Genomic DNA, 24,917 nt, shown 5'->3' with positions numbered 1-24,917 from the left:
GCCGGGCTGGAGCCCAGCACAGCAGGCGTGTGGGGCTGGCGGGAGGCGTGGAGCAGGCTCTGGTTCTCAGCAGCGAATTTCAGGCTCCGGCAGGTGATGGGGAGGAGAAAGGTGGCGGCTTTGGGACAGCTTTGTGCCCCTTTGTACTTCGTGGAAAAATAGGTGGAGGTAAGTCTGGCTTGGCGGCCATCCTGCATCTCCTGGCACACTGCATACAGGAGATGAAAACAAGAGTAAGGAGCTGCCTGCTGTAAGTTACGGAGCCTTTTCACTGCTGCTGCTGCTGGTGGCATCGCTGCTCACGCACACCATGGGCTGCATAAGCTGGAAACTTCAGGACTCCATCCTATCCGCTTGGATTGTGCCACTTAATGAAACAAGTGACCTGACTTGGGGCAGAGGGAACAGATACCGATAGGTTTAATCTGTTTAGGGGTGTTCCTGCCTCCCCTCGTGACATTTCCAGGCGTGTTGACCCTTCAGAGACTGCCAAAGTTCTCTTTTTTACACTCGTAGGATGAAAAGAGTGCAATGGGACAGAGCATAAAGGACACCAGGAGGAGGTGGTTTGGGTGATGCCAACCCGAATGTGCTCTTGCATTTGATGGCTTTTCTTTTAAACATTTGGGTCCAGCAAAATACACTAGTGTGAGCTTAAAAGCTCATGCAGTTCTTGGAAATCATGCCGTGTTAAAGTGCTCTGCAGAGTGTATTTGAAAACACTGAAGCCGTTTGCCCGAAGTGGGGCCTTACGCTGATTTATTTTTCAGACTTTTCCAGGAAAAGGCTTTTCGTTGCCATTCGTAGTGAATTGTAAAACTACACTTGGCAGACAGCTGGTGGGAGAACTCAGCCTGCAACTGTTGCAGAGAGCAGTGAGTTGCTTTAAGCAAGTGATAACTGGTTAAGTTCAAGAAAAACACTAATGACACTTGAGAATACGCTGGGGTTAAAATGGGGCGCGTAAAAGCGTTTGATTTTCGACGTGGTCCATTCTTCCTCAGGCTAACACTGCGATGAACTCTGTGTGTGTGTATCTGTGATGCAAAGAGAACAGAAATGAGTGGGTTCTGTAAGATGTGAAGTCGTGGTGGTGTTGGGAAGAGGCAGGGGGACAAGCACATGCTTGTGGGGGACCAGGAGGTCACCCAGGGTCCTTGTGTTTGTTGTGCCACGGTCAGGATTCCTGGTGCTCGTGTTACAGCACCGCTGGAGGATTTGTGCTGCTGGGTGGCGTTAACAGCAAAGGCAGCTCAACAGAGACTTCTCCAGCAGACCTGGCTCTTGCTTTGAGTAAGAATTTCAGTTTCTGCTCCAGCCGAGGTGCCCGCATGTTGGTGAGGTGCCGTGGGGTTATGCTATTGATGGGTCGGATGCTGATGGCCACAGGGGGACAGCCTCCACTCTGCTGATAGCAGCAGGGTTTTGCATGGACAGGGATGAACCTTGGAGAGCATTGGAGTGGTCTGGCCTGTGTGAAATCCATCCTCCTCCTCTTAGGAAGGTGGCTGTTTGCATCCCCACGTGCTCCGGCCATGAGATGCTGCCACATCTCACCTGTTTGAGTGGGCTGAGGTTCATTTCTGCTCAGCAAAGCTGTTCCTGCCCTTACGATCTCAGCCTTGTCTCCAGCGTTGTCAATCTGGGGCAGTTTTGTGGAAGTTGACATCTGGCTTTGGTCTTCCTCTTGCCTTGTTTTGATTTGGGCTGTGGGGGTGCCACAAGGCAAGGGGAAACTCTTGCCTCTCAGGGCATTTCCCCCTCTTTTTGTCTCATTCTGGGTGTCATTCCCTGGTGGAGAAACTGAACAGACAAGGAAGTGATTTAGAAAAGCAAGTGGCCAAACCAGCTGATGGTCTCTTCTCTCACAAAATTGCCTTCGAAGGAGAAAATGTGGCAAGAAGGAAAATTGCACATGGAAGCATTTCAGTTTCTGTCCTTAGGACCGCTGAGGGCTTGCAGGACACAGGAAAAGGAGAGATTACATTTCAGGCTCTTTCACAGATAAAAGCTTTCCTCTTAAATCACGCGGCATCACAGGTTTGCGTTTCTCAGCAGGATCTCGAGCCACTAACCTTCCCTCCTTTCTTCTTTTCCCAGCCTTATCCCGCTTTTTCCAACAGCCGGAGTCGCAGACAGTGGAAGAAAATGGCATGGCTCGCTTCGAGTGCCGGATCGAAGGGCTGCCCTCCCCTGTCATCACCTGGGAGAAGGATCACGTAGCCGTTCCACAGGAACCTAGGTAATGCTCTGATTGTTTTCCTGGGTTAGCTCGAAAAAATAAATCTGAAACGTGACTGCTTAGGATGTGAAAACCCTTCATAAAAGGTAGAATGAGGAGAAAAATGATAGACCAGGTATGAACATGAAAAATGAAGTGCTGTAAGAGCAGGTGTTGGAGGGATTCATGCTTATAGGTTGATAAAACAACAAAATTAAATAAGTTGTTCCCCAAATATCATCCAACCAACCAAAAAAAAGCACCACCAACAAAACACCAACCAAACCGTGCCCTTTTTTGTTACTGATCTCTTGTTCTGGAACCTTTGCCGTGATGGACCAAGTGCTCAGTCTATAAAATTGGCTGATTGGGTAGAAGCTGGCTAATGAGCAAAGTAATTAAACGAGGCCTGGGCTGCAGTTTTCCCTATCAGCCACTTTCTCCTAATCTGGAGTGCTGAAGGGAGACAGAAGAGTGTGCCAAAGGGCAGACAGCAGCATAAACCTGAGTGGAGAAACTTGACATCGGGCCAGCTGGTACCGCACGGATCCTGCACCCTGGGAAGCCCCCGGCATTTGGCACATCCTCTCCTGCAAATTTAAGTGGGGTAGAAGTTTTCTGGGGCTCCTGGCTTGAGGAATATTTCCCCATCTGACTGTGGGGTGTACCTGACAGAACTGCGATGCGGTTTTTCTGTAGATTTGGTTGTGGTCTTAGAGCCAGTTTGGTTTTTTTACTGTTGTCCCACACGGATCTGTCTTGGGGTTAATGACTCTTCTAGAGCTCTGTGTGTGCTTGGTAAGCCTTGCCATTTATTTTATTCCTATGTATGGAGGTGATCTAGTGACAGTTCCCGAATTTTGCTTATTTTCTGGGGGAGGAAGAGATAAGAGTCCCTGCAGCATGATACCTTCTATTAAGGAAAGTCAGCTACAGGCAAAGAGAACAAACCATTAGCTGGGTTTTAGCTGGTCTGCAGACATCATCCCTGCAAGGGATCAGTGACTGCATTGCCCTTTAGTTCCTAAAATCTCATTTGTTGTCCTGGAGAAGGAGCAAGGAGCTGTTTCCCTCCCAGGAAAGCCAGTCCAAGAGGCAGGAGGAGAGGGGGTAAGGTTTAGGAATAATTTTTCTACGAAAACAGCTTCTGTAAGAATAATGGCTCGGATCCTTGAGTATGAAGTGTGGTATGGAAAGGTTCGTAGGAAGCTGTTGCTTTGTAATGAGACAAAAATTAATTAATTTAAAAAAAGGTAATAAAAAAAAAAAGGGTTGGCAGAAGGAAGCGTGCTGTAGATTGGGCAATGGCTTTTTAACGAGACAGCTGGATGGATGTCGTGAAGGTACTTGCTCGGAGATTGCTTTCAACACGGGCAGCCTGAAAATTGTTTTCCTTGTAAAAAACAGACCGTAATCTCTGGCTGCAGATCTCGCTTTTTAAATCGCGTTTTAGCTTTTAGCTTATATCCTTTTTCAGAAGGATTTGCGTTTTTTGCTGCTGTCTGGTTGTTGTTGTTGCTGTTGTTGGATTTCACGTAACCGGCTTTCGAAGGAATGAAGTGAATTCCAGGAACCGCTGGCTGCCACCCAGCCCTCTCCCTCTCAGCCCTGCCCCATCGCGCCTGAGGACCAGCCTCTGACCGCTGTGCGCTCCCTCCTGTGCACACGGCTGATGAGCCCGGGAAAAAGCCCTCATTGGGTTAGGTAGGCATCGGGATGATGGCTTCGTATCCCAAAACAGCACCCTCAGATGTATGCCCAAATGCTGCAGGTACAGCCTTTCAGACAGTGCTACGATATTGGTGCGTGTGAAGAGGGATAGAGCAATCACAGCAAACTGGAAAAAAAGCATAATAACTATTTTTGTTCTTTGTTTTTTTCCTGTGTTGACCTTGCCGTTGGGCACTCTCTTTGGCCTTTGCCTTTGGGTGCAGGTGCTAGCACGGTGCCATCTCAAGGGTGTTGAAGGCTGAGCTTAAAAAGCACTTAAACAACCCAAAAGGTATGGACGTGTTTATGGGTATTTTCAAAATACCTTTCCCACCCTGCTGACGTTCAGGGCAGAATCCAACTTCCATATGGGAGTAAGACACTGATTTCTTCTGCAATTCTGTCTCTGAAGCACTTAAAGAAAAAAAAGTCTTAAATCTGCAGCAGCTGCTGAGAAGTGGCTTGCAGGATCTCTCCAGACTGCAGTTGTTTTGGGGTGTGTGCTACATCTTTTGGCATAGCCTCTTCTCTATTTTACATACTGGCTGTGGTTCACACGAGGCTCCAAATTGCTGATTATTTCCTCTAGAGCCCAGATGAGCACTTGCTAAGAGCTGGAGGTCTTCGGAGGTCTGCGCATAACCACGTACCTTAGACCACACGGTCTGCACTCACAGCATCTTCTGTCGACGTTGGGGCTAAGTGAGGGTTTTATCTTCATGGAGGGCTAACTTCTGCCGTGTGTCAGCAGTGCCTTGATGTGCTTGGGTGCACCCACATGGCTCTGCAGCAGCGAGCAAAAGCAGCCTTGGAGCCTGCAGCAAAGCAGCAGATCCCTCGCTTGTCCTGGGGTGCCTTAGCCTGTATTGTGTTAGCCTGCCAGAAAGGGTGTGGCAGCAGTTTCTTGGGGAGAAGGTAAGAAAGGGAATGGTGCTGTTCACGCTGGAATATTCTCTGCTACACACACGGTATGGACGTGGTCCTGAGCAGCCTGGTGCAGCTGATCCTGCTCTGAGAGGGGAGAAAACTTCAGATTTTCAGAGGTCGCTCCCAGCCCTGGTGATTCTGTGATGGAGAATTGGAGGCTCTCTCTTGTGGCTGGAAGATGCTTTGCCTACTGCTTGAAATATCTTGATATTAATTACGGACTCAAACAGCAGATGCACGACAAAAATAAATGCTGTCACAGTGGGAAGCTTTCCCTCCGCAGTGCTGACAAGATGCAAATATTTGTCTTCCTTCTCCCGTGTCCTGATGAGGCATCCTGGTAAGGGCTTTCAGGATACCATCTCCTTTGAAGTCTCTGGAGAGGGATCCTGAGCAAAATGTGTCTCTGTAGGCAGCGAGAGCAGGGCTTTGGGGATGTGGAGCAGTGGACCTTGATTATATGGGAAGCTTCACCAAGGCTGCGTCCTTGAATCAAGCTGTAGGATCGTGCACACAGTGCCAGCATGGTCACAGGAGGAGCTCTGTGAGCTCTTCTGCTTCTGCATCTGCTGCCCAGAGAGCAAGAAGCGATGAGCTCAGATCGCAGCAGCTGAGGTCTGGGCTAGGCTTGCAGCTGGGATATTTATCTGGAGCAAGCTGCTTGGGGTGGGGACGGGATTTCCATTGCTGGAGGTTTGGGACCACGAAATGAGTGTTTGCAGGAGTGGGTGTGCTGTTGGTGCCCATGGCTTGGACACGGGGTGGCTCATTTCTTATTGTCCCCCTGGCTCCGTGACCCTTGCTCATGGATGCAGCTGTCTCAGCACCTGGAGAAACCACAGTTATTAATGTCAGGGTTACTTTCAGGGATCTTCATGGATGGAAGGGCTGGCATCCGTGGTTATAACATGTCTTTGTGCTGTTCCTGTGGAAGCTGCTATCCCTCCCCTCAGCAATTGCCTTTGAATGTGTCCTTTTCATAATGAAGACTGATAACCTAGAGCTGCCTGTCAAAGCTCGGCAGCTCTGTTTATAGAGGCTTGCAATTAAAAATGGATCTCATATATAATTAAAAAGGATCACGTAGGCTTTGCGCCTTGCATTCAAGAATAAAGAGGCTGCCATCTAGGAATCCAGGCAGAAAATGGAGATGCTGACAGCCAGCTCCTACTTTTATGCTAATTGCTAATCATCTGCTTTGTTCGCTATAATGCAGCAAGGATTGTGTTCATGTTGGGAGCCGTGTAGCCATTTCACTCCGTGGAAGTGTTCCCCGGTAGAGCCCCATGGGCAAACGGGGGGGGATGCTGAATGCCTGGGTGTGAGTTTGCCAGCTCGTGAAAAGCCAGAAATTCTTGGAAGAACAAAAGCAATCGGCACAGCCCGGGGACGGCGCAGTTTCAGGCAGCTGCTCGGTACAGGAGCGGTGTCCTGGCTGCTTGGAGCTGTGAAGGGGCATCTGGTGGCCACTCGTGGAGACGAGGAGCAGCAGGAACAGGATGCTGTGCAGAATTCCTTGCGATGCTTTTCACTCTGACTACCAAACCTTTGTGAAGAGCAAGTGCTGAGGCTGGTCAGAGCAGACCGTGCGTGTGAAGGCACTTGGACAATTGGGGATGTCTGGAAAGCTGTGCGTACCTAATTGTTTGCTGCTGTCCAATTGGTTTATATCAACAAAGCCCTGTTAGCCTGGTGTCCTCGAAGCTGATTCCGTGTTGTAGAGGCTCGAGTGCCATGGGTGGGTCTGTACCTGGTTGGCTCGAAGGTTTCTCAGTCCCACTGTGCTGTGCTTACCAGGTCCTAAAAGCGATTTGTCCGTAGGAGAAAAGGCAGGAGAAAAGGGCTTTGACTGACGACGGATAGCTCAGGCAAGGCATAGCCTATCTCACGCTTTTCCTTTTGTTCTCTCAGGTTTATAACTCTTCCAAACGGTGTCCTCCAAATCGTGGACGTGCAGGAGAGCGATGCTGGGGCTTACCACTGCGTGGCGAGCAACGCTGCCCGCAAGCGCTACAGCAACGACGCGGTGCTCAGGGTGCTGAAAGGTAAGGGGCAGAGCCTGCTGGGCTGGGCCACGCAGCTGCTGTGTGATGGAGAGCTGAGCTGACACGGCGGTGAGAATCTCTCCTGCCCCTGTGGCTCTGCGTGGGGCAGCGTTTGGCCAAAACTTGCAGAGAAGGCATTTTAATAAGGATTTTCTCTTTGCTGTGTTGGGGTGAGCAGGGTTGGGGCGAGGTATTGCCACCTGGGGGTTGCAGCTGGCTGCTCTGGCCAGCCCCAGGACCAGGCAGCTGAGAGTAATAAAGGGTTTGTTTCACTCTGCGCCCAGGGATTTTCTTTTACAGGTGGATTTTAACAGCAGTTATGTGCTAGGGCTGTTAGAAAGGGTCAGGCGCCCTGCCTGCACCTCGGGGAGGTGCAGTGGTGGTGGGATCTAAGCTCCAGGGGCCTCGGATGGCAAGGCAAGCAGTGGCACGGACAGAGGAAGATGCTTGCCAAGCTAATGAGAAGCAGAGGACGGAGTAATTAGCAGGGCTGTGTCTACCCCAGTGTTGTCCAGAGGAGCTTCAGCACACAGACACCCGCCCAGCACGCCGTGTCTGCCTCGCTGGCTCTCCGCCGAGCTGGGGGGCAGGCTCCAGAGATCCTCCTGCTATTTGAGAGCACTCTCAGCTGGGCTTTCTGCTGGTGACGCAGATGGAGCAGGGCTTTGCATGCGAGCTGTCCTTCGCCTCCCGATCCGGGCCTCAGCCTCGGAGTGCATTTTTCTCTGTAAACCAAGAGCACGGTGGGCAAGTTGGGGCACGAGGAGGTAGCTGAGAGCGAGCGTGAGTGCAGCGGGGGTCTCCAGATGCTGGCATCTTTCCCAGCACTCCCTGGCTGCCTCCCCGGTGGTGTAATCCCCTTCTGCAAAGTGGCAAAACCCCCGGGACTGGCTGAGCTGTCCCTTCCCTTGGGACGCTGTCCTGCTGACCCCGATGAATTTTGTAGGCACACTTAACCTTGAATGCTCCAAAATGCTTCCCAGCCCCTTTTGTCTTTGTCTGGGGTTGTATTGCTTGGCACGCTGCTGCCAGCCTGTTCTCCCGGAGACGCCTTTGCTCTTCATCCATCAGCAGGGAACGTAATTAACGGGGGCCTGCGAACGCACCTCTGATCAATGGATTGTGTCGTGGAGGCAATCCGTGAGGAATCTGCGGAGAATTTGGGAGCAGTTGGGCGCTCTGCATCCACCTGGCAGCCTCTGCCAGATCCCCCGTGTGCTTCGTGAAGCTGCGAGGCAAGGGGAGGGCTCGCTGAGGGCCCCTTCCACAGCTCCCGTGTTGGGTCTGGTTCGCTATTGATAAGTGATATTGATCAAGCCACAAAGGTGAATATGCCGTCCTTGGCACAATAACTCGCTCTGCATAATTGTGTCGTGTACTCCGCGGTGTTTAATCTGCTTTGCAAATGGAGGCAGTGGAAGAGGTTAAACGGGGAGTGTTCCTTCTGGAGCACCAGCCGGCCGAGCAGATTTCTGCCTGGAGTTCTCGCCCAAATCTCGCTTCTGCAGCACCACACCACCCGCTGGCTGCAAAAACAAATATGCGAGGTTGAGTTTTTTCACCAGATTGAGCTGCTAGTGATGAAAAACATGCCTGTTAAATCTCTGGGGATTTTTATAATTGGGGAAAAGTATCTCTGAGACAGATGGGAAACTGCAGTGACCTGTGCAGGCCACACACTCCTCAACGAGTGACTGGCGTGGTATTGATCCTTTTTTTTTTTGTTTCAGCACTTTGCTATCAGAGGCACGTTTTTGGATGCCTGGACTGGCTCGAGGAGTCTTTTAGTCCCTGTTCAGAAGCAGCTGGCAGCACTTGGGGTGAACTGGTCAGGCAGAAATCCTTTGCTGGGTAGAGGACGGAGAAGAAAAGGAAAGGGAGGAAAAAAAAAAGAACAAAAGCCTGAGATACAGCTATTTAGTATTGCTTGAGTTGCTCGTTTGGATGTTTCAGAGGCCAAACTCCTTTGTGTCTGCAGGAAGGAGCAGCTAAGCATGCTGCTGGCTAGCGAATCGTTGATTTTGGGGTAAGAGGAGCCCAGTCTTTGAAGGAAAGGGTTTGTGCCGTGGGAGCTAGAGGCTCCTCACCACCTGCACCTGCGGCTTTGGTGTCAGCGCTGGGCAGTCCCGATGGACTTTGGGTCGTGCTGGTGTAATGCAAACACTGTCCCTGGCACCGGGCTGCCAGCTCACAGGCCCGGGAACACCTCGTGCTCGTGCCTGTGCTGGATTTGAACTGGCTGCGTGCAGCAAAAGAACTAAATTCCCTAAAACTCCTTCTTCAGTTGCCCTTTCTCTCCCTCCCCTTCCCCTTTGCTCTAGATATGATGGCTGGGGGTTGTTCCATCTCTCTTATTAAAGGCTTTTTCCTGGTAGCAATGAGCACGACCCCTTTCTGCCGTACTAAAAAACCCCAAAACGTCCCTTCCCGAGCTGCCCGGATCGTGTATCAGCGGCCAGACGCGCGCTGGCCGCGCGCAGGCAGGGCCGAGCGAGGGCTGCGAGCCCTGCAGATGTTTTGGCTGTGCAGACTTCACGGTGCAAATTTCCAGACGTTCCCCCGGGAAAGCAGCATTTCGAGCAGGAGGGGAGGGAGAGCGAACGGAGAGCGGGATTCGGTCACGCAGCCCTGAAACGGAGCCCGCCGGAGGAATAGAAAGCAGAGGGAGGATTTGGATTTCCCCTCCCCGGATCTGCTCCCTGGCAGGAGGAGCACCGAGCACATCTGGCAGCGCCGTCCCTCCACCCCTCACCTGCACGGATGAGGGATGAACGCCGCAGCCCTGCTGCGAGCTCTGCCAAGAAGGGCATTAGGAGCTGGCTGCAGGGCGCCTTTCCCAGGCGCTGTCTGTCCGTGCTACCTCTGCTCGGGGTCAGCTCCTGCGGGGCTGTGCCTTGTTTCTTGCAGCTCCTTTCTCAAGAAGCAGGCTCTGGAGCCCTGCTCTGAATTCATACATAAATGGTAATTTCCCCTCTGCTGCCCCAGGTCCTTCGTGCGCACGGGGAAGTGCTGCCAAGTGTTTTCTTCTCAAGGACGGACAGCAGCAAGGTTTGGGCACCACGGTGTTGTGTGCAGGATGAGCAATTTCAGACCATAACGGAGTTTGACGGGGCTGGGGGAGGTACAGAGATCAAAACAAGACCATTTTGAGATCTTGACCCCACAGCCCCATCCTGTACAGTTCAGTGGTTGTCTCCCTTTGTGTTTTAAGGTGGCCATTGAAGAAGAGTTACAGCGAGGTCCGGGGAGCCAGGGCGATCAGGTTCTCCTTTCCTTTCTGAGTGTGCCACAGGCAGAATCAGTCCCTTAACGCTTCAATTTCCACCTCTGTAAGTACAGACACACAGGCTTGGAGCAGCGATGTGTCAGCCTGGAGGCAGTGCGGGCGTTTGGTGCAGGAGGTCTGGGTGCTGAGGTCAGAAGAAGATGCAGATACGGACCTGATCAGGTGTGATTTGTTGTTGTTTTTTTTTTTTTTTAATCTGTGTTCTTTGCACCCTGTTCTTGATTAGTGCCTGCAGAGTAACCCTAGGTGAGATGTTGGTGGCACGTCGTGCTGCTACATGGGTAAATCCTTTTTGCCCCAGGCCAGGCTGGCAAGAATCAGACACAGCAGCCTGCCTCCAGCACTGACACAAGCTCTGTGCAGCGATGGTGCTGTGGTGGTCCCACAGACACATTTTGTGTGGTCCTGTGCCTGTCCTGGGGTAAATACAGGACTGGGGAGCGCAGAGCAGCGCCCTGCACGCACACACAGCCAGGCTGGGGTCTGGGCTGAGCGTGCCACCAAGGAGCCCTCCTGCAGCTGAGCACGTCCCCCGTGAGCTGGGATTTAGTGCCGTGCTATTAGAGGTGACACCAGGCGATTGCCGTTGGCAGAACATCATTTACGCTGACAGTCACAGCAGCTTGCTGCAGCAGCGTCCCAGCAAACGCGTTTCTGAGTCAAATATTTGTATGAAATACGCTAACAGGGACGGAGCTGAGAAACACCTTTGTGTTTTCTGTTCTTTTGGTGTTTGTACGGCCGTGGCTGAGGTCCCAAGGGAGAGCCAACCTCTGGGTGGTTCTTGCTGCAGGAGAACGCAGCTCGTGGACGGGACCAGCCCTGGGGAGGGCCGGGGAGGTGCTGATGAAGTGAGCAGCGCTCGCAGTTGGCCACCACCTCGCAGGAACAGACGTGCTGTTACCACAAGTGGATTTTCAGGCCCCGCATGTGCGAATGACGTGCGGGATGCTGGCTTGGCTCTCAGCCTGAGCCCTGCCGCCACGTGCTGTGCTCCCCTCACCGCTTGGGATGTGGGCGCTGGGACAGGGCAGCTTGGATTTGGGTCGGTGCTGCTCTGCTCTGACATCCCAACCACAGCCAGGCATCGATCCTGTGATGCTGCTGATCCTGGAGAAGGGCAGCGTTGACCAGAGCAGGGTGGTCTTCCTCCGGCAGGGCACAAGAGGCTGCTCTGGAAGACAAGGGGGTCGTGGAAATGTGTAGGGAGAAAACATTTTTACTGCTAGTTGCTGGTTTAACTGGCATCCTGGTTTTCTTCTCCCTCTGCTCATTCTCCTTGCTGGCACTTAAGCAGGGGATTGGTCTGCACTTGACATCCCAAATGCTCACGCACGAGGACTCTTTGCACGTGTTTCCTGGGCAGCAGGCAGCCGAAGCTGCGCACGTAACGCATCTGCTGGGTTGGGGAAGGTACTCCCCGTTCTTGCTTTGTGGTAGGTGATGCCAAGCCAACCGTAGTAAGTATGATTTCGAAGGGTGGCAAAGTGAAGGAGGGATTAGACATCATTTCTAGCTTAATAAGTAAATCTTTAAAGCCAGAAGTGACCTTCTGCTGAGGAGGGACTGTAAGCGTTCATTCTGTCTCCCTTTTACTGAGCCTGGCAAAGCCAGGGGCTTCAAGGGAGCATGGAACAGGACTGAGACCACAGCTTTTTGGTGAAACTCTTGAAGGCTCGGTGCAGAAACCCCTCCAAACACACAGCTCGTTCCTTGCCGGAGTCAGTTTGGGGCCAGCTTGCATCACACTGTGCTCATCGCCGAGGGAGAACAACTCGGAGCTGGAGTGGCAGCAGCCTGTTCCTGGGAGCCGGAGGGGGAATTTCAGCTCAGCTGTCTGTGAAGTTCTGCAGGGCTATGATACGCCGCGCTCCTGACAGCTCTAGCAGCCTGCGGTGACAGAGGGTTTGATTTTTAAATAAAAATAAATAAATAAATAAGCCCCAGAGCCCTCACTTCCCATTAAACGGAACAGCTGAACCTGGGGCTGGCACCAAAGTGAGTGGCGACAGAGGTGTCGAGGATAATCGAGCAGAGCAGGGGCTGTAAGGCGGGGAGGAGGTGAGCTGTTCCCAGGTCCCCGGGGGCAGCTGGTCTCTCCCACACGCTCTGCCAGCTGCTTGCAGGGTTTGGGGTTTGCCAGAAGGATTTGGGGTTTGCCAGGCTCCTGTGCTACGGGCACTGCCTCCGGAGGGCCGGCTGGATTTGGGGATGGCTTGCAGTCCTCCGCTCTCCTCCACCTGCATCTCTTAACCCAGATCGACAGCGCTTTGAGGCTTTTCGAAACAAGCTGGTGTTTGGTAAGGCTCTGACTGAAGCAGGATTTTCGCCGCAGGCTTCACTCAGCTCTCTCCTCGGGGAGCCTTTTGGTGCTGGGCTGCCCCTGTGGCGTGTCGGCGCTGCAGGGATCCCAGGCGGCCTCTCCCGGGGCGTGTTAACCAGGCTGTGCCTGCCTGCCGAGCCGGGGCCGCAGCTCACGCTGGCGATAATAATCAGCTCGGCAGCTTGCAAGGGGCTGCGGGACAGCAAGGCTGCTGCGCTTGGCTTCCTGATGGCACTCGTTAATTATTAATCGCCTGTGTCGCAGCAGAGCCTCGGGAGCGCTCCGAGGTCGAGGGCTAGCGGTGCCCCGCGGTGCTTGCAGCATCCCAGCAGCTGGAGTGGAGACATCCAGGCTCCGGAGCCACGGCAGAGCTCACGGTCCTGTTCCTTTGGATGCAGGAGGTGCATAAGGAGGTACTAAGGAGGTAACGCTAGCGATCTTTCCCCGTGGAAAGCCAGCTTTCCTCCCAGATTTTTCCTAGCAAAACAGCTTTGCATTGTCCCGAGTTACTGCAGATGCAGCCATCTGCTTTGAGCTCTTCCCTCCAAGTTGGCAGCCTCCCTTTGCTGCCAGACTGTGTTCCTGCAGCCTCCCAGTGTTGTGTGCTCGAAGCATCACTTGCAGGGAGCGTTCTGCATCCCTGGCACCGGGGAGACCCCGCCACGAGGTGGCTTCCTCTGACGTTTCTCTTCTCGGCCCCCAGCCGGTTCCCCCCTCCGTCCGTCGCTGGGGGTGCGGATTACATGAATTACAAACAGCTCTGATGTTGCAAGGGGCTCTGAATTGCAAATAGAGCTGATGAAATAGGTGTCAGCCCCTGGGAAATGTCAGCCTCTGAGCGCAAGCAGGAAATTACTGGAGTGAAATGGCTCCGGGCACCGAGATGAGCTGAGGTGGCTGAGTAAGGAGGGGCTTCAGGGCTTGGGGTATGTGAGAGAGCCAGAAAGGGCTTCTCTTGGCCGTGTCTCTGTCTTAATTCTGTAGTAAAGGTAATGATATAGTTGTCTGCCTTACAGCTTGCTTTTTTTCTGTCTCATTTTTTTTTTTCCTGAGAGATTTCTCCTGCAGCATCCTGGAAGTTGGATGTAGTGGCCTGGAGAAACCCCCCGGGGAAGTGGCTGGCTGGTGTCGGGATGCGTGAGCGAGTCCGCCCCGTGCTGGGTGCAGGGGTGACCTCTCAGACCCAGGAGTGGTGGTGCCTGCAGCTCTGTCCAGGCAGGTGCACACAACCAAGTCCTCTTTTGCCCGTGCACTAGCCTGAGGGCAAAAAAATGCAGAGACTTGCTAGCACGGAGCAGTGGTCAGCCAACTAACCCTCCTCCTGAGCTCCTCGTGTGGGGAAAGGAGCCACGGGACAGCCTTTGTGTCCTGTGCCCCTCTCCAAATCCCCCTCTTCCCACTTTAATTACAAATAGAGTTATGATTAAAGAAATATGGGAGCCCTGAATCCCAGAGGCTGGTGAGCTTAGGGCCCCCTGGCCCTTTGGGGTTATTTGTTTGGGTTTCAGGGCAGGTTAGGACGGGGACTGCTCTGCCTTTTTCCCAAGTGCTTCAGGTACACCAGGTACCTGCTCCTTGCTTTGTGTCCTCTGTAGGTTAAATCCTGCTCTGAGTGACTTTCTCACTCAGAAACAGAGAAATTTCTCACTCTCACCGATCTATGCAGAAGCCCAAAGAGCTGTTCAAAGCTTATAAATAATAGTTTTTATCGACAATAATGATACCATCAATGGTATTTGAACGGTAGGTCGCAGTGCCCGCTGTGCCTTGGGCTTGCGTTTCCCATTGCTGCTGCCATGTCCTGGCTTTGGGTCTGTCTCCTGCCTCCCAGAAGCTCCTCACCACGCATCTTCAGGCTGCTGGAGGTTCAGACTTAGGGTCCTGAGGTCTCCAACCCTGCAGCCTCCAGCAGAAAGGCAGAAGAGCCCCGGTTCTGTGGGGCAGCTGGGGCTGTCGGCGCGGCGCCTCGTGTTTATTGAGCCTGGCTCCCGCTCGGGGCGCTGCGAATGCTCGCTGGGGAAGGGAGCAGGAATCCGTGGTGCAGTCTGGCTGGCTCCGGGCCCTCCTGGCGTAACGAAGAGCAGTTCCAACTGCGTGTACGCAAACACGGAGCCAATGTTGACAGCTTTATGGGAGCTGGAGCGGTGGGCAAAGCACGCTCAGGCTGCTTTGCAGCAAGGCTCAACGTTGCCTGGATGTCTAAAACTGCAAAAGCAAAACCTGGGGTGGTTTTGCCCCCTAAAAATCCTAGGCTGTTCCTTGAAAGCTGCCACTGCTCAGCCTCTTCCTGGGCTTCTGGTTACACCCAGTCCAGGGTGTCAGCTTGTGGCCGAGCTGGTGCATTAAGGGATTCAATTTCTGGGATGAAAGCTGTCAGCTGTATAAAGGAGCTGAGGGGAATGAAAGAGGACTGCCTGATGGCCCCTCTGCCTGTCTGGCCGCGGGTCCATGTGCTTCCTTGGCTTCCAGACAAGGGACGAGGAGCTGGGGGAAAGCATTTAACAGGCTGTTTGTCCCAGCCAAGCGAAAAGCAGTTCCTAGAGCAGCTCCTCCTGCTGCACTCAGCAAGTGACACTCTCCAAGGAGGGACCCCAGAGCCGTGGCAGGTGGGAGGAGGGTGTCCGGTGGTAAATGAACACTCCTTGGCCAAACTCATTAATCTTTGATGTTTTTTAAATCAAAGAAGTTGTGGTTTTGTCTATTAAATTCTCCATTTTGCGTATTTTAGGCTGTAGGTTTTGTGCCTGCTGTTAGAAGGTAGCTGCAGTGTGTGTTTGGGGATCTCTTTGACTTTTTTGCTGGGGATTTTGTGATAGTAGCTTGAGATACAAGGGCTGTATGCGGAGCTCTCTCAATAGCTCCAAGAACACGATGGGACTTCTGTGTTTTAATCATTTACATGTGTTTCTTTGTGTGCTGTTTAAGAAGATAAATTCTCTGTAGCTGCTCTGCTACAGCCCCGACTTGTTGAGGAAGACAGGCTCCATCCCTGTTCCAAAATGCGGGCGCTCAGATTTTCAATTAAACTTTTGCATTGACAGATGCGTAACTGTTTACAAGATGTTTTGAGGATGTGAGGTAAAAAGACAACACGAAACTGATTTACTGAGCTCATTTACGTTATTGGGCAGGAAAAAAACAGCTCTGCCAATACAGTGTCGCTTGTGCAATAAAAAACAAATTCCTTTTCAGCTGCTCTTCCAGGTTGGACTCGTGTCTCACTCTGCAGCTCCAGAAAAGGGAGAGGAAGGAATGTTTCTGGTGGTGGAGGCTATGGGCACCGGTGCTGCTGGATTGCAGTGGGAAAACTTTACAGTCTCGGTACCCAGGGGTGGTTAGTGCTGGAGTTTCTGTTGTCTCTGCAAGCCTCTGAGACGCACATCTAAAAGCTCCTGCAAGGCTCGTTTGGGAACCAGAGGCTGATCTTCTGCAGAGGAGGTGTTTTCAGTGCAGAGAACATCAAAGCAGTAATTTGGTGAATTGTAAAAGAGTATTTGGTGAATTGAGCCTGTAAGCTTGTAACCAAAGGTTACCCATCCCTGGCTTCAGCGATGAAGGAGAACACCTTGGATTCAGACAGCCACAGGGACTGGCCTAGCAAAAGGGCAGGAGGGAGTTAAGAGAGAAGCTAACAGCAATTTTTGGAAAGGGTGCATGGTTGTGAGAGCTGCTTTTGGGGAAAAGAGTAACATTTGACTTGTGATACTCTGGGGAAGCCAGAATTTTTGGGTGTCTAACGTCACTTCTGGAAACCACTGGGGCTGGTCCTTTGGCTGCTTCACTTTCTTGTTTGCAAACTGTTCGTCGCTGTGCTCAGATGAGGAGAGCTACAAGAGAAGAAATGCTTGCTGCTAAGTGTGCTCGGTTTTAAGACCTGACATTGTTTATATTGCCCCAAAGCAGATGTGCCAGCATCTCAGGATCCTGTTAGGCAAGCATCCTGCCTGCCTCGACGTTTTGCCTGCTAGAATCTCCAGTTCCGAGTAGAAGTAGAAATAAATCGCCAATAAATTTCCAGGATGCTGTAAACAGGGGACAAAGGCAGGTGTGGAGGATGTGTTTTCTCTTCTGTGGTTGCTGTCAGCTTTCTCCCTGCACGATCCAGGAGGTCTGTGAGTTGTGTGAGAGAAGGGAAGGGAGCTAGGGAGTGGGAGTAGGACGAGCTCAGCAAACAGCGCCTGCATTTTTGAAGGTGTGCGCTTTGCAATGGGTAATTTGCTCCTTTATTGTCTGCAGAATAACAGCAGTGACAGCATTGACTTTCTCTAATGAACAGCTGCTCGGTGCTAGAATCTATTCCCGGAGGAGACGTGCGGGGATGAATAAGGTTTCATGCTCCTCCTCTGGAGAGGGTGAGAAAGTTCTCAGAACAGAAGATTGTTGCTTGATCGTTGGATATCTCCAAATCTTGAGCTGCCGACAGCTGAGAGCTGAATGTGTCGCCATGCAAGTCATGTTTAACCTCCAGCAGCTCTGCCGAGGCAGGGTGCTCATGGAATCAAGAGAGAGGTGTGAGTTCCCGTCCAAGAAGTCATCCCCTTGTCACTGCAAACGACCGTCACAAATGGGCTGAACAAAACCCCTTCCCTCCTGTGGCACTGCCTGAATTCGTAGCTGATACTCTGCGCTGGCAGGAGCCGGGGGGAGAGGGTAGCTGATGAATTATGGATGTGTTAGAGGCAGGCCCAAGCTGTAAACTCGTGGAGTTTGAAGTCACTTTCATGTTATAACTCAAGCTAAAACTTCAAGTAAACATTTTGTGCTCTATCCCAAGCAGCTCCCCATGGTGCCTGCCTTCACATCCCTGTGCAGTTTCCCTCCTCTCCGAAACTATATAGGATTTTCTTACAGGTTAGGCAGCTCGTGGGCAGAGATGTGCTGGGCATGCTCATGATTGCTGTCTGTTCCCTGTGCTCCCCTTGATCTTTTTGATCTTTATACTACACCTGCTGGTGAGTGAGTGATTTGTGGTGTTTCCTTTCAGCCTGTCCCACCCGGCCCTGGACCCCATTTGGCCTGACTTGCCTGACTCATGGTAGGAGGGGAGGAAAATGCATAAACACTGAGAAATCGGCTGGAGTGAGTCGTTCATAAACAGTGAAAACTAGGAGAATATTTTTTGAAATATTTCTTGATATCGTCGGTATCATCACCTTGTCTCTTGTGCTGGGCCGGCAGCCTTGCAGCTTCCCTGAGCGTGGGCACAGGTTGACAAAATGTGCAGGAGCAGAGCCTTCATTTCAAATTGTTCCAGTGCCCAGGGGATTTCCCTCAGTCTCAGTACCCCCTCAGAGCCATCGCGGAGCAGCGTTTTGCACCCTACAGGGAGTTTTTGGTAAAAGACAGTAAAATTGGTCCAACTGCTTCAAAAACTCTGCAAAGGCAGCGGTGAGGGAGTTTTTATCTGAATTCATGGCTCATGCCTTGGGCTGGGCAAAGCTTCTGCCTGGGGCAGCTTTGCTCCTTGGAGAGACAAAACAAAGAGGAGGTTATGGGGAAGAGGAATCTCAAAACCCAAGTTTTAAATAGCCGCTCTGTGGAAAGCTTTTAGTGCTCCAGACCGGACGGCATGGTGCAGATGCGTTCGGTGACCTATTTTGTTCAGGCACTGAAAGATGTCTTGGAAACTGCAGCTCTTTTTTCCTTTGGTTCTAACAACATTCCCTCTTGACCTGAAATTATTTCAGTGGCGGCAGAGGCAAAAACTAGAGTTGGTTTTGCTCTCTGATGTTTGTCAGACTGCACTGAGCGGCGCTTTTCCTGGTTAGCTGAGTCGGTTCTTGGGAACTCTTCAAACCAAACCAAAGCCAGTTCGTAGCAGTTACCCTGAGCTCCATCCTATCCGACCGGCCTGTTGAGAAAGCAAGGGAAAAATATGCTCTAAAGGATGCTCTCAGCTGTCGGCAGCTCAAGATTTGGGACCTTTTCAGAGAGAGGCTTTGGGCAGCTCGTCAGCTGCCTCTCCCATTGAGCGACAGCCCTTCATGGCTGTTGAGGGACTGAGTGATGTGATCCTGGGTGTAGGAAAGCAGTTTTTGTGTGAAATTCCTGCAGCCTCTTCCATGCTTGTGCCAGTCACACCTGGGGGCTGCCCGCCTGGCTGATACAGAGGGCTGCAAAGGGACAGGGAGCTCGCTCTCTTCGTCTAAGAATGGTAGAGAAAGCTGCTTGGAAGTCTGGCGAGGGAAGTGTTGCCATCTGGCTGGTGCTATTTTGTCATTCTAGGCATTTTTTCCTCAGCACCATGCAGAAAAACACAGCTTTATGCATGCAGGAATCTTTATGCATGCAGGAGTGTTGCAACTGGGTCCTGCCCAAGGGGTACATGGACAGACAGCCACGTCCTGCCCAAAATCCTGGCTCAAAAGCTCCTTCCCCTTGTTCTCATCCATCTTCTGTATGGGGAAGAGCAAGGGCAGAGGCGTGCTGCTAATTTAAGAGACCGCACCGAGCCGCGCTCGCCCAGCCGTGTCTCGCTTGTTCTGCAGGGCTAACGATTACTTGTGGATTTTAGTGCTTTGCTGAGCTGGAGTTAAATGAAAGCTGCTGTTCTGCAAAGCCTCATGTTTCTGTGAGCATCCAGCTTACGTGCCTCTCGTGGAAGCTCTCGTGCCTGGTTGTGCATTCAGCCTGTTTGCTCTCCGCAGCTCTGGGGCTCAGCTCGGTGCTGCAGTCAGGAGTGGCCAGGACATTGATCTGTTTGGCAAGGGGGCCTCTGAATCCTTGGTCCGTGGTTTCTTTTTGTCCCCATTCTGTAATTGAACGTGCCAAAGCCCTGACCAGCCCACACCGTGCTGGAAGCACATTTTTGTGATGTTTACATGCCCGTATGCACCAGGCCCTGCATGCGGCCTACACCTTCTGCCGCACGGAGGATGCTTGGCTCGGCTTCCCCTTGTGCCCTGTGGCAGCTATTTTTGCTATTTTTGTTGGTGTTTACACAGGGCTGGGGTTGCTTTTTGTGGCCAGGCATTGCCCCAGGTGGGGGACCGCGGGCGCTCCTTGGTCTCTGCTTCCATCTGCTGGAGAAGCACAGGCTCCTGCTCGCTCCGTTCACTGTCCAGTCGGTAAAAATGCTGCCTGGATGCCTCGAGGAAGGCCACTGGGGGTCAGGCCAGAGGGCCTCATCTCCAAAAGTGACCACAGCAGACTCAAGGGGAAGGTGGACATCTTCCCTCAGCCTCTGACGGTCAGAGACATGGGGACAGCCCGGGCTGGGGCCTGCAGCGAGGCCTTCAATTTAACAGTCCTGGTAAACGTGTCCTTCACGAGCTTCTCTGAACCTCTTTGGTGGGAACCCTGCAGTATCCTGAGACTGGGAGTTTCACTGGGAGCTGAACAGAAAGGTCCTGCTTTTATTTGTGTGAGGCTCGTGGACTTCTCTGCTACATCCTAGGAGCACCTGGAGCAGGCCTAGGAGTTACTTAGGCTCTGTGACTCCTCTGCAGTTACTTCTCCTTTCCTGAGGACAACAACAAAAGCTGTCCCTCAGAGTTAGACATTTCAGGGAAAACTGGAAAAACAGCGTTGCTGCTGTCGAAGGTCACAAACAGTCTGGTCTTCTCAAGCATGCTCTGGTTGTTTTAATCTGACAACAGAAATCTGGCCTCTGCAGAGGCATTTCCTTCACCTTCCCTTAACCTCTGCTCAGCAGTGGGTAGATGCAGAAGGTTCGTTTCAAGCAAAAAATCCCCACCTCCTTCTCAAGAAATTGTGCAAGGCAGCCTGTAGATCTTCGTGTAGATGTTAGTTGATTTACGTGCTGGCCATTCATCTGTGCACATGTAAGCTAAACAGCACAGCCCCCTCCAGATGCGCGGTGACTGATTTAGTTAGCCTTTGTGCTCTGGGGTGAAGGTCTGGGCACAGAGGCTCGACCTCTCTTTGTTGCAGTTTACAATACACGTCTGGATATCTGAATTTCTTTAACCGAGTTGTTAGATTCATTCTGTGCTGTTACTTTGCCTTGGCAAAGGTTGGGTTGTGTCCCGAGCAGTTGTTCCATGTAAGGATAGAGGTATCTTGTTCCACATAATTAACGAGCATCCATTTAGAAACAGTGACAAAGATGCAGGGCTGGAACTCTTCGTATGCTCCATGTGAAAATCCTGACACTAATTTTTGTTAGGGCTGGTGTGGTCAGAATAAATCTTCAGTGCACTTTTTTGTTATTTTTCCATGAAAACACAGACCCAAGACCTGCTTTTCTCTTCCAACTAGGCACGAGCTGTTAACACACGTGAGACAACCTGGGGAAGCATGGCTGGGATGGTTTGGGGTTCTCCGCTTTCCTGGGAGCTTCTCAGTTTGGAGGAACAGACTTCTCTTTTTATTTTTGGCCTTAGGTTCCCAGCCAGCAGGAGGAGATGTCACCATCATTGCCGCTCCAGAGAACACCACGGTGGTGGCGGGGGAAAGCGTGGTGATGGAGTGCATGGCAGCCGCCGATCCCACCCCCTTCGTCTCCTGGATACGACAGGGTGAGTGCGTGGGACAGAATTAAGCTTTTGTCATCAGGAGGAACCTGGGGACTCTTTATTTTCAAAATCTGTTAAAAGGCAGAAAAATCTGGGGGACAAGAAAGGTGTTTTTTACATCAGTGCCTAATGACGCAGGTGTTGTCACAGGATAGGGTGCCCTTGCTAAGCTGGAAATGCTGATTAAATCTAGCAGGCTACAAAGCACACAGTTCACTTTATATCTGTTTGACCTGCGAAATATATGGAGTTCCGGTGCCTGGATGCCTTTTGATCTAAATTAGTCATACTCATTGTAGGAGCTCGAGCAGTAAAGGTCACCAGATGGGGTCAGCTCTCTGCCACTCCTCCAGTGACTCAGAGGTTAGCGGGGATTCTGTGGAATCTGCCATTGCGCTGGGAAAAAAACTTGTATTATCTCAAAGGATTATAAAACAGGATAAGATCTGTTAATTATTGAAATGGCTGTGAGCTGGGAGTGTTGCTGTTTTTTTTTTTTTTGTTTGTTCAAAAATCTTCCTATGTCAAACTGTTGGCTTTTTTTTTTTTTTTCCCTCTCCCCAGAATAATGGAAGGATCAAGAAGATGCTTAGATCTTGTTCGAGGTGTACAAATAAACCAGACTGGCATACGTTACCCAGCACTGATAGCCCAAGTCACGAGTAGGATGCTAGTGTCACTTCAGAGAGTGTCAAACCCATCAGATGTTTCAGAGGCTCTGACTGAACCCGTTCTCAGCTCAGGAATCGATTCCCTCCCAGAAAAGGCTCTCAGTCATTTCCATAAATCTGGGTCACAATTTAAGACTCCTTCCCTCTGTAACCATTTATTGCAGTTGGTCTTCAGCCCAGACTTGTCCACAGGCAGTGATTTTAGTGTATACAAATATTTCCTCTTCCCTTCAAAAAAGGAGCAAAAAAAAAAAAATCTCAAGGGACACAACTTTGGAAATCAAATCAGCAAGGATTAAATATTGTGGCAGCAACGTTTGTGTTTTATCCTGTGTGCTTCACAATTAGAAATACACAGCTTTCCCATGCTAGATCACTTACTCATTGCTATACTAAAAGCACAGCGTATAATAGATGTTATCGGGGTTAAATTATCACTATGAAATTGAGTCGGATGGCGGGAGAGGAAGGGGAAAGAGTTCCCTGGTGAAAGGCTGGTGGATTGGTTCCCTGGTGAATTGGCTGGTAAAGGAGTTCCTTGCAGGCTTTATTTATTTTTTTGCTTGGTCCCTTCTGCTTTCCAATGTGGACTTTTCAAGTGGGAAAGGATGTGTTGAGTGTAATAGGAACTCTGTGTTATACCAGCATGTTCCTTTGCAGGATAATGTTAAGGAGCAGGCTGGGTTACTGGCGTGTGGGTAACTCGGAGGATTGTATCTCCAGGTTGCCAGCTTGGCTCTTGCCAGCCCGGGTGGTGTCAGCTAATTGCTACCATCTGGAGGCAGGTTTTCAAGCCACTCCTGTGCAAGCAGGGCACGCAGCCTTTCTGTTCCTTTGAGCGCACAGCCACTGAACTGTGAGGCCAGCAGAAAGCCCCTGAAATAAATGGAGGGGGCAGAGAATCTGATGGCAGCTGTGCTCCCCGCTGATGGTGCTAAGTAGGTGCAGCTGCTCTGAGTGGAGGCGGAGAGCTCGCTCCTGCCTTGAGGTGCAGGCTCAGGTGAATTTGTTGGAGGTGAAGGCGGGGGAGTGCTGCAGGTTTTGTTGTACCCATTCTTCTGCAGTTGGAGAGGGACAAAGCCCGGTGCTGTGCAGGTACTGCCCAAGCTGGCTGGCTCTCTCACCCTGGGAAGTGCTTCCAGGGGGTTCCTGACTGCCCAGCTGTGCCTTGCCTTGGCCACACTGGGTTTGTCCACACCCTGTCCCCAGCTCTTGCCTTTGTCCCCTTATTCGTTCAGGTACCCACACAGTGGTCCCCAATGCTGGGAGGCAGCAGTGCCCAGCAGCCCGCTGTCTGTCTGTCTGTAACACGCTGAAGAGCCTGGGGCTGTTTGAAGTTGTAGAAGACCATCTCCTCCCTACCTCAACACTGCTGGTAAATGGGGAAGCTTCCCAATGAACCCAAGGGGGTTCCAATTTGGGTTCACTTGCAGGACCCAGAAGAGGGAAGAACCCCCAAGCCATGCAGCTCTCTCACTGACATTTGCATTAACACATGAAGGGAGGAGATGTGCATTGTGTATGGGGTCAGCAGGCAGGTCCAGCAGTGTGTTTTTCCAAAGATGTTAGCATAGCTTTCCCTTAAACGTGCTGTTCCTAGAGGGTCTCATTCCAGGCACACCCTAGGCATTAGAGACCGTTTTGATCCAAAACAGGACTTTTTTCATTATTGCTAAATGAAACCTTGGGTCAGCGTTCTCTCGGGCTGGCCTACACCCATCGAGCACCGAGGAATGTCCGGGCTGAAATCCTCTGTGGGGCCGTGGTTTGGGATTTCAGGGTCTCCCTGCTCCCCGGCTGCATTCCTGGATCCAGGCAGACACGTTGTGTGTGAGCCCTCCTGACGGGCAGCTTGAGGCTCCCTCCCACATTTGTGCACGTTTCTTCCTGCAGATGGAAAGCCCGTTTCCACAGACGTGATCGTGCTGGGTCGGACAAACCTCCTCATTCCTTCCAGCCAGCCCCATCACTCTGGAGTGTACGTCTGCCGTGCTAACAAACCCCAGACCAGGCAATTCGTTACAGCTGCAGCTGAGCTCCGCGTCCTTGGTGAGTGGCGAGCAGGAGGAGGATGAATGCTCCAGGTAAAGTGAGGAAACGCTGGCCGTGGAGCTGTGGATTACCTGGTTTCATATCCAGGAGCTCCCCAAGAGGTCGTGTTTGTGATCTGTGCTGGGGAAGAAAGGAGTCGGGCTAGAGTCAGGAGGCCCTGGGTTGGGATAGCTCTTGGTGGGAGTGTCACCTCTTTAATTTGGGGTTTCGTTCCTTGTGTTTGCTGAAGCGTTTTATGCCTTGCTTTTGTTCTCCTGGGTCCCCCCATGGAAATCTGTATCAGCAATTAACTTCCAGCATTGTGGAAGCCAGTAGGGAGAACAGCCTAGGATCAGGGAACGCAGCACATGATTGATACGGAATTTATTTTTCCTTTTGGACAGAGTCTAAATTAAGCCTCTAGAGTCTGCCTGGCAAATCCTATCTTGTAAGCAAAGCTGCTACTGAATAAAACATAGCAGCGAGGGGGGAGGAGAAGGGATTTGCTCTGCTCTCTTTCCCTCCTTCTTCCTGCATTAATTTGTCCTCTCTCCTCCCAGCTACGCCCAGCATCTCCCAGGCTCCTGAAACCATCTCACGCACCCGAGCCAGCACGGCTCGGTTTGTCTGCAAGGCGGAGGGTGAGCCAGTCCCCACCATCCACTGGCTGAAGAACGGCGAGGCCATCCTCTCCAACGGGCGGGTGAAGGTCCAGAGCAGCGGCAGCCTCGTCATCAACCAGATCGGGCTGGAGGATGCCGGCTACTATCAGTGTGTGGCTGAGAACAGCCTGGGCATGGCTTGTGCCACTGCCAAGCTCTCCGTGATTGTGCGGGAGGGCTTGCCCAGCGCTCCCAAGAAGGTCTCAGCCGTGTCTCTGTCCAGCACCACAGTCTTAGTGTCCTGGGAGCGGCCGGAGTACAACAGCGAGCAGATCATTGGCTTCTCGTTGCATTACCAGCGGGCTGTGGGTAGGTGTTATCTGCCTGCACAGCACGGCAGTGGCCGTGGGGATGTGATGGGCAGAGAAGACCCTTTTTGAAACACCAGGAAGTCCACCCTGCACTTAGTACTGCACTTTTTATAGTTGCAGGAGTTCCCCTGGGTTGTTCTTACCATGCTCTCAGCAGAACTGTGCTCAAGGCAAAGAACTGGGTGTGTTAGTTTGGATAGTTCAAGCTGCTGTAGTCTGGTGTTTGCAACACCTCTTTAGAGATCGACTCTCA

General features: G+C 51.8%; 1 protein-coding gene across 1 annotated transcript in view; it reads left to right on the top strand.

Annotated features, from left to right (window-relative positions):
• The window catches only part of IGDCC4 (immunoglobulin superfamily DCC subclass member 4), an 80,582-nt gene that overhangs the window by 34,802 nt on the left and 20,863 nt on the right, over window positions 1-24,917 (top strand). The window contains exons 3-7 of the mRNA XM_032195009.1: window positions 2,101-2,242; window positions 6,770-6,903; window positions 20,858-20,992; window positions 23,554-23,709; window positions 24,252-24,662. Coding sequence (XP_032050900.1) covers window positions 2,101-2,242; window positions 6,770-6,903; window positions 20,858-20,992; window positions 23,554-23,709; window positions 24,252-24,662 — 978 coding nt within the window. The remainder of the gene's footprint in view (window positions 1-2,100; window positions 2,243-6,769; window positions 6,904-20,857; window positions 20,993-23,553; window positions 23,710-24,251; window positions 24,663-24,917) is intronic.

This window comes from Aythya fuligula, chromosome 11 (assembly GCF_009819795.1).
Source record: "Aythya fuligula isolate bAytFul2 chromosome 11, bAytFul2.pri, whole genome shotgun sequence".
Classification (NCBI taxonomy): domain Eukaryota; kingdom Metazoa; phylum Chordata; class Aves; order Anseriformes; family Anatidae; genus Aythya; species Aythya fuligula.
This window is presented reverse-complemented; position numbering and strand designations above follow the sequence as displayed.